At 39.5% G+C, this 9667-nt stretch overlaps 1 protein-coding gene across 1 annotated transcript; it reads left to right on the top strand.

Annotated features, from left to right (window-relative positions):
- Positions 1–2251: 2251 nt before the first annotated feature.
- LOC146630733 (uncharacterized) lies at positions 2252–8556 on the top strand. Its single transcript, XM_085356066.1, has 11 exons — positions 2252–2321; positions 2751–2899; positions 3008–3170; positions 3813–4160; positions 4420–4701; positions 4786–4812; positions 5326–5427; positions 5563–5593; positions 5728–5777; positions 5969–6003; positions 8455–8556. Exons 1-11 carry the CDS (start codon positions 2252–2254, stop codon positions 8536–8538), a joined length of 1341 nt encoding a protein of 446 aa, XP_085212192.1. The 3' UTR covers positions 8539–8556.
- The last annotated feature ends 1111 nt before the right edge of the window (positions 8557–9667 follow it).

Genomic DNA, 9667 nt, shown 5'->3' with positions numbered 1-9667 from the left:
ATATCTATAGTGTATCTATACAGTATATCTATATCTATAGTATATAGTATATCTCTATTACTATAAGCAGATTAATATACGACAAACTAATCATTAGATGAAGCAGTGTTCTTTATTGCCTTATAGTTGCCTGCTGGGATAATTCAGAGTAATCACACAGCACATAGCTCAGCGGGTTTGCGTCAGCTCGTGTCCTTTCATTATTGCTTTTTTCCCAGTTAAATTAAAGAGACTTAAAAAGGGAATCAGTTTGCACCCTCATTCTCCAACCTAAATTTATGTGCTTGTAAGACTCTGAAATGAATTTCTAAGGAGCATAACGTTCTGTACTTTCTCTCGGTCATTTAGTTATTCTATTATTTCCATTGAACATAAGTCCAAAATTTTGAGACAGAAAATATGATATACAGCTCAGACTATTATGGTGGTTGTCTCCCACAACAAATGAAAAGAATAAATGCAAAATATACACTTCCTGTAATTTCCACATCACTTGTTTTTGCCTGTTCCTCTTACCCACTCTCAGTAGCCAGCTGAACCAGGCGTTCAGGGCACATAAAACATGTCAGAGTCCTCGTCACAGACTTCAAACACCTCTTTGAGCTGCTTCACAAATATCAGCAGGCTGACTTCTTTGTCCGTTTTTGTCTTTGTTCTTTCCTGTCGTTTCATTTGATCCACAGCAGACACACGACATCGTTTGAAAAACTGCAGCAGTGCATGTCCACGTGTGACGCAAACCTTGTGGATGTCGATGCCTGCTGCACGCAGAGGACGAGCGATGCTGGTGGTGGACAGTTTGGTGGAATTTCTCTCCCTCGTGAATCAGTTCTACTAAAGGAACGGGGTGAGGGGAAGAGCACAACTTTATTCATGAAGTTTAAATTTATTATACAAGTCATCTGCCAGTGGCTCCATAGTGTATCTAACAAGCAATAGGTCCCTGGTTTGATTCTGGAAGGAGACACATCCCTATGGTTCTGCATCAGGAGTGACAGGATTACCCATTGTGAATAAGGGTGTAGCTTATTCTTCTTCTTGTCTATAAATTTATTGTCAAGTTATAACATACCCCAAGTAACACAATATGGCTACACTCACTTATAAATTGCTACGCCAGACAAACTGGAGAGCAAGTTTGCACTTATACTACAAGGAAGAGACAGTTTTTTCACCTTCCAGTAAACAAAGAAGTTTGTGTTTTATTTAGACAAAAAAATGACTGAACACCAATAAAAGTTTAAACTGCTGTTCAGGACTCTTCGTTTTGAATGAATGCATTTACTGCTCCTGCATATCTATTTGTATGAAATGTTAGCAGGCCTAATCTTCCTTTGACGAATGAGTAATGAAGTAGGGCTCTTCCGTGACTAACATAGTCAAGTTTGGAGATGTTGATTCAGTTTATAAACATCATGTTTCCTGCAGTTCTTGGATTAATCCCCCCCTCCATCACTTTTCTACCATCATCTGCAGATGTGGCTGTTCAAAGCTCTCCCCACACTTTTAAACTGTTTTTAGGCTAGGTTTTTTTTTGGCTACTTTGATTCATCCTGTTCAAATAGGTACAGTAAAAGCACATAGCAAAGTGGCAGGAATAGAGTTTTATGACAGACAGCAGCACAAACAGGGATAACAGGGAAAACTGGGAACAGCTGTGTTAGTGGGTAGATAAGATCAGGAGATCAGTAGTTGCTGCTTCTTGAGAAGGCAGTCAGGTGACTAAACAGGGATAAAAGTCCAGGGCCATCTGGTGGACAGATGGAAAACTCTGGTCCCAAAGTCCCTTCTGTTATACTTCTCTCACTGGCAGCAGTTTTAGGACTTTCAGCATCAGATTAGCAAAACACCTGTTTCTGTAATATCAGAAATAGAAACTCTGTAACACAGGAGCACCTTCACCGAAACCACAACCTTCATTTAGTACAGGTAGTAGCAGCTTTGTTCCCTTGACATCCTCGTCACATTCGATTTCTGAGGATTCAGTTTATGTACCTAGAGATATTTTCTTCTTAAGTTTGTGGTTTACTGCACTGCTGGCCAGCTGTTTCTTCCCATCACAACACACATGTGATCTGTGAAGTCTAAAAAAGGAAGTGTGTTTACTTCCCCCATTGCTTCTCAAGAGGATGTCATATGCATTAAGAAAACACAGAGCGGCCAAGTGAGAGAGAAAAAGAAGGAGCGAGAGAGATACACAGCCTATGTAGGTGTTTTCTTCACTTCAGTCGGTCTTGCTGATGCGTTAAGGATGCACTCAGTTAGTGGTGGACGATCATCCTGGGCATGTACTCTGTTACTGGTCTCTCTCCAACTTTGGGGTAAGTTTCACGCAGTAGATGTTTCTTAGTATAGTGTTTTTGTCAAATTTTGATTTGTTAAGATTAACAATCACTATGATATGTGCCTGGTAGAAGATCTGTTAAATGTCTGCTAGGAGTAAAAAGTAATCGATGTTTGATTTCCATTAAATTTTTAAGTTTTGACACACACAAAAATGTCTTTTCGAGCCTATAATTGTACCTAATATTTAGGCATCCTATCTATCTAGAGTTTCCTATCTAGAGTTTCACAACTGATTTTGGTTTAGCTGTAATCACAAGCTTGGTAAAAAGTGAATGTCGACACATCTTGTAATGACCGCTGTGTTTTCCCATGTGTGTTAAGAAACCTGTTGCTCCATTCGAAGACACATTTTTGAGATTTAGCTGATTCCTGCTAAATGTTATAACCTTACTGTTACTTTATAGGACGACTTTCTGCTTCCACGACCTCGGTCACTCTTCAGGCTCCTACCCTGGAGATCTATTCGAAGTCAAAGGACTCCGTGGTCCTGGTCTGCCGAGCCCCCGAGGGTTACACTGGGGTTTTGTTCATGCTTTACGAGAGGAGAAAAAAGGTAGTTTAATATGTTCTTTTTTCAAATGAATGCATATTTTTGGAGCGTGTTGAGTTCCTCCTGAGCTGCAGCGATTTTATTGCTTTCTTTTTGTTTTATTCTATTGAGGTGGATTCTCGGGATCTGCCCTCTCATGTTGGAGAAGTTCAGTTTACTATTAGGATACAAGAATGGGTCCCAGGCCAGAGTAAACTTTTCTGCTGTCTGTACAGGAGCCAGGAGGGTCACTACAGCGCATTCAGTCCATATTTGCAACTGGAGGACCAAAATGGTTTGTGTGTTTGATGGAAACTCTTATTTACAGCTCTGATTTTGACCTTCTTTTGCTTTAACAGAGACTTGGTTCTGATTTAAAAAGAAAAACACATCCTTCGCACACTTCATATTATATGAATTTATTTTTAATTAAAAAAAGGGAGAATTAAGATGACATGGGTCAATGAGTCGGATGTGGTCGAGGCTGTCGTTTTTCATTGTATTCAAAACGGAACAAATACGTTTTCTGTGTTAATCGGCTGGGTTAATCGGTAGTGATTCCACATGTGGTTTAAAACAATAAACACTCCCATCCGCTTCCACTCCAGCACAGCAAACACACTGCTGAATGCAGGTGCTCTCTGCGGTCTCTTATTGTCCTCCTCTCTGTGGGTGTGTATAGTGGTAGTTACATCCTGCTCTTCATAGAGAAACCACACACCCCCACACACGGAAACCCATGAAACACAATATCTACCGGCTTAAACTGTTGACAGTTACAAAAGGAAGTCTGACAAACCAGACGCTGGCCTATCTTCTTTTTCTTTTTTTTTGTTGCAGCTTTTACTTTTATTGAGAGTCTAGAATTAATCTAGTAACAAAACATGGAGAGATAATGGCTTCCCCCTACTGTCTCCATTCCTTTTCTGTCATGTAGACACCTCCCTCCCACCTCCAGTCTTGTCTGTAGAGCCTTCCTCAGGTGAGGTCAAACGCGGGGACCTGCTGTCCTTCAGCTGCACAGTCCCGGCCCATCCACAGTCGCAGTCAAACAAACCGACAAGCTTCCTTTTGCTGAGGACCGCTAAACAAACAGGGACGGCATCTGTTATCCAGCAGCCCCGGGCTAGCCAGGTATCAAACTTCCAGCTGCAGCCGGGAGTCTTCACTGTGGGGCCAGTCAGGGGAGGAGAGGAGGGAGAGTACACCTGCCTCTATCAAATGACCAAAGAAAGCGGACTGGTTAATTCCACTGTGAGCAACATAGTTCCAATCACCATTACAGGTGAAGACGTATGACTTTTTGAAGCCTTTCTTCTGTGATGTTTTTTACATGTTAATGTGGTACTTGTAAATATTTTAGACCAAAAAATTGTATTTCAGGTAATGGATTCATTCCTTTAGGTAGAACATTAACACAAGAGGACTAAGACTTGTAAATATTGTTGCATCTATTCAATTTTTGTCATTTGTTTTCTGCCTAATTAGTAATCCAGTCATTTAATTATCTGAATACTATTTGCTCTTATTTCACGTGCTCCCAGACATCCTGCCGGCGCCCAATCTTCACCTTGAACAGCAGACAGATGTGTGGCATTTACTGTGCATAGGGTCTGCTGCATACCCCGGCGCTGTGTTCTCTCTCTACCTGGTGGATGGTGAATTTCCTGTTGCAACATTTCAGGCAAACATTTTCGCGCATCAAGCCACCTTCCCACTGCCTGTCCAGGACTCTCCAGTGGCTCTATACCAGTGCCAGTACAGTGTCCTACTGGGAGAGACATGGAGCAAGTCTGAGCACAGCAACCCTTTAACTGTAACCAAAGGTACGGACTTACACTTCTAATGGTATGTGAGTGGACTGACCTTTAGAGAAACTGCAGCTGATTCTCCCTTTTTTTATATTTAAGGGAATTCCCCACCACCAACATCAACAGGTAGGCTATTAGCATGCCTTTTTTGTTGTTGTTGTTCTCATACCTAAAAGTTCTGCAAGACTTCAACTGGTCTCCCTACCGGATCCTCACATAATAACACATTAGTCCACCTTAGAGTCACTTTTCAGTATGCAGAGCAGTCCATAAGAGCCCATAAACATGATGGTATTACCATAAAGGCCACATGACTGTGGTAACCAGGAAAATGTCTGCAAAGCTTGTTGCAGATGCGACAGGTTCTTTTGCGAAAGGATGTAATTTAATCTGAATCTGTTAAACTTAATTTATTACATTTATAATTTATTTATTTTTTTAGAATTTATCAAAATACAAAATGCATCTTTTTCAATAAACTAAAAACTACATTTTTTTTCTTCTTCACATTGGAATGGAGCTCTCCATTGCATTGGAAAATGATACTAGCACTTTAAATCAAATCTGTTGTAATACTTTACATTCTTCACAACTGGGTTTTTTAAGTATTTAATATTAATACTAGTTTGATGTTTGCAGATTCATTAAATCTGGACTGGCCTCTCGTTGTGGGCTCTTTGTCAGCTGCGGTGTTGATCCTCTGTTCTTTGGCAGTCGTGATCATAGTGGTGCACAGGAAAGGTATTTCACACAAAAGCTTCTGCTTTGTTATAAATACTCTGATGCTTCAAGCTATGTTTTCATGCTGATTTAATTGCCTTCGTTTGTGAAAGGCATTAATTTCTCTTTTCCTATTCATTTCACCCACTTTTAAAGTGAAAGCAAGAGCAGAAGAAAGACAGAAAAGGTACTGGTTTTCTTAATCGGTCTAAAAATGAAGTTATAATGAGAAATACAAAAGAAAAAAGCTACTTCTTTGAAGACGGCAACATACAATGCCTTGGATATTGTTGTAATACATTTTTGTGTAATACATTTTAGGGAGGATACACAGTTCTGGTCTCAGGTTCATGCGAAGGATCATATAGTTGGTGAGAATTTCCCTTCAGAACCAAATTTCCCCTTCAGGATTTCAAGCTTATTCTGTTTTTATTCACGTCTCATTCATCCAAATTCTCACAGGCACAAAGCATTGCAGGAGTAATCAGCTTAATGAGACGAGTACTAATGACTGATTGATAATGTGACTAATGTGAGCTTGTTTATTATTCTTTTTCCTCAGACATTACACTCACACGTACAACCTTCCCTTCTGAGGTAAGTATTAACATCACCTAAACCTCCAGCTGCTAATATAAATTCTCAGGAGAGTCATCAAATGGAAAAAATATTTGCCCTTGTTCTTTCCTTTCTGTCAGAGGTTTGTGAGCTAAACGATAAGGTTGTCTGGCTTTGTGTTAAACCGCTAGTCAAACCAACAGTTAGCCTCTGTCATGTCAAAAAGAAAGTTTTTACATGACTCTGCACTCCTGTGAAAAACCAACTGAACTCACTCAGTAACTCGTAGAACCAGGAAGAAATAACTTGAAGTAACTAGTTTCTATATTACTTCATCAGTCTCACACATTCCTCTGGGGGAATTTTGTTTCACTCTTTTTAACAATGCTCTTTCAGTATGGTTAGGTTTTTGTGCAGTTATTTATGAACAGCTCTTTTAAGGGCCTGGCACAATGTTTCACTTTGACTGGGCTACTTCAAAACCTCGAGTCTTTTCTTTTTCCACTACTTGTTGTTGGGATCATTGCCTTGTTACATGAACCATTTTCAGCCATATTTTGGCTGTCAGACAGATGGCCTCGCATTTAACTCTACAACACTTCAGTATACAGAAAGATTCATAGTTGACTCAATGACTCCAAGGTGTCCAGGTCCCATGGCTGCAAATACAAATATATGCAAATATACCCTCCATCATTGTGGTTAACAGTCGGTATTAGGTGTGCGTTCTGATATTCTTGGTTTGGTTTTCGCCAAAGATGGTGCTGTCCATGGTCAGACATCTCCACTTTGGTCTCATTTGTTTTTTCAGATGCAACATAACAAATCTAAGCTGTGCAGCCATGCCATGAACCCTTCCAAACAAGTCATATGTGCCAATTGAGATCTGTAGAAAAGCTTTTGGTGGTCTGACCTTGGGGTGACTTTGCTGGGACTTCCACTGCTGGGAACATTGTGTTAACATACTAGAATGCTCCACACAAAGTCAAAACTTCTGCTTTTATAGAGACAAGTTTTCACACCTATGAAGTTTGTTATAAATGTGAATTATCTGATACTTTAAATTGGATTTATTAACAAAAATAAAATACACTATACCATGTACTGCACAGTAAACCAATCCTTTAATCATGGTAGACTTTGCAATAGGTCAGTTTAGACTCAGCTCTCTCTAATGCAGTTCTGCCTCTTTCTTTTGGAATTTCTGGTATTTCCAGGACTTTTTTGTTTCTGCTCTAGATTTACTCTGACAAACTATGGTAAACTTCAAGAATCTGGTCGCTTTAAACACACGCACACACACACACACACACACACACACACACACACACACACACACACACACACACACACACACACACACACACACACACTATAGCTAATCAACAACACCCCCTCCCAAGCATGCTGTCACCTCAAACCCACACCTACAGTATTCCTCATTAGCGCTGTTACACTGTGTTTGAGCATGTGTTTCATTAGCTGCAATCACTTTCATTAATTAGCTTAATGAAGGGCTCTCATCAGGCTAAAGTCTCTCTCCAGGCTCTCGCTGATATGCGCCGAAGCCATCTAAGAGGACAGAATTACCAAAAAGGAGATGTGTCTCCATCTCATCTGCTTCTTAAGCAGCAGTAGTTTAATCAGGATTCAGAAATGATTTTTTTTTGTATTATATTTTGATTATGACTCATATTATTACACTCTGTTGCTGCACAACGAGACAGAGATGATCATTTCATGTTGGTCAGAATCCTCTGATGTGAAACTGTTTCATTAGCTAAGGAGCTATGAGTCTGGAGGAGGGGAGGCCTGAAAGACAGAAATGAAACACAGAACTGCAAAAACACAAACAGCTTATCTGAAATATGGCTACGTTCCAAACTGTGAAAAAGGGAACTTTAATGTCATGGGATAGAACAAGGGACAAATGAGGAACAAGCAAGGAACGTAACTCCACCAAGGCTGAACATTTCTTTCCACACCATGAGTTTAGTCCTGGGATTTAGGAGTATAACTGACTAAAAATTATGAAATCTCTAATATAACAGCGTGATATGTGCTTGTGAAATATATGGCACAAAATTCACAATCTGGAAGTCTGATAAGTCAGTCACTTTGGTAAAATATTCACGTAAATCTGTCCTTATTTTTCTTAAATTTTAAGATCAAATTTAGGAGAAAAGATCAATGATTGTAAGAAAACAACACAAATTACACAGGATTCAACAAAGTGCCAGACCACATATGGTTTTTAAGAGGACTATATCTGGAGGAATGACTAATATAATATATTCCATTGTGAAACCACCTAAGGTGTTTGTTGTGCTGTTTTAGCCATCCTGACATGCTAAGTTGCTGGTAGCTATGAGCAAACATGAAAATATTTTTAGCAGTGAAAGCAGTAGATAGGATATGAACTATGCCACAGGAAATTACATCAAGCTTAGATCTTTAATAGGTTGTCTGTTGGTGTTTGTTTGTGCGCAGGACTGGGTCAGCAGGGACACCGAAGCGACATCCAGAGCCCCTCTCTGGAACCCTCTTTCAACATTCACAACACAGATCCATTAGAAATGTTTGCCGCCACCCCTCCCCCTCTTTCTCCGTGAGCGCGTGTGTGAGTGTGCCTGCGTGTGTGTGTGTTTATTATCATAGTTTATCGATGTAGCATCAGTTGAAGGTTACACAGCAAGACAGGAAAGGATATTTCCTCAGTTCCTATTTCAAATGCAGCAGTAATTGTACAATTAGACAGGATGTGATGCTTGTTTAATGTTTCTAATAACTGAGCCAGTCTAAATAGCGATTTTATTATTGCTGTTATGAGGCTTGTTTTCTTCTGGAAGCATTTTTGATTTTTTTTTTTTAATGTTTGGTTGTAAATAATTGTAATAAAATAAGAGCAAAACTGAAAAGATTTAAATGTGTCTTTTATTATCATAATGATAATAATGATAAAAGAAACTGACAAATATCGTCTCACGACTGTTTCACAAGCTGCGATGTTTTTACGTTGAAAGTTTAGCCTTGATCTTGGAAAAAAGCCGCTGACAGAAAACTCTCACGTCAAGGTCTGTTTGGAAAGTGCTCTGGAGATTAGAATTATTATACAGGATCTTCACCATCAGATGGAGTTTAGTCTAAAACTCAAGCTCGTCATATGAGATTGTTTTGACAGATGCCATGTCTCATGTGTATCTGTGTCATCTTATAATAATCTTCCGTGTCCGACTGCACAGGCTTCACGTTTATTATAATTTACAGCATTTCATAGTGCATTTGACAGGCTTACAGTATATGCCAGCACAATATTTACTTTCTCAAAAAAGGTGTTTATTTGTGTAGAGCTTACCAAATCCTCAAAACTTTTCTCTGTAAAAAATTCAAGCAGGTTGCCTAATCTTGCAACCTTGGTTTGTTATATATCTGCATTTATAACCGGGTACAGGTCAGGACACGGACTAATGGTGTGTTGCATGTATTTATGATACATTGCATAATGAGTGTGAAGGAAAAGGCAACCAAAAAGTTAACTGATCTGCTGTAGTTTTGTTAGATGTTCTGTAGAGGGCACTGTTTCTGTAACTTTTCAATGTTTAAATCATCTTGCAGGACAACAGAACAACTGAAATTTGTCAAGCCGATCTCCTTTATGGTGACATAACAGGTCCCCGAACACGGGACCTGTTATGTGACCGGT

Source organism: Diplotaxodon limnothrissa, linkage group LG6 (genome assembly GCF_057381915.1).
Source record: "Diplotaxodon limnothrissa isolate DT_005_m linkage group LG6, D_limnothrissa_male_GT1.1, whole genome shotgun sequence".
NCBI lineage: Eukaryota > Metazoa > Chordata > Actinopteri > Cichliformes > Cichlidae > Diplotaxodon > Diplotaxodon limnothrissa.
Note: the sequence above shows the minus strand (reverse complement) of the source record. Positions and strands in the feature narration are given on the sequence as shown.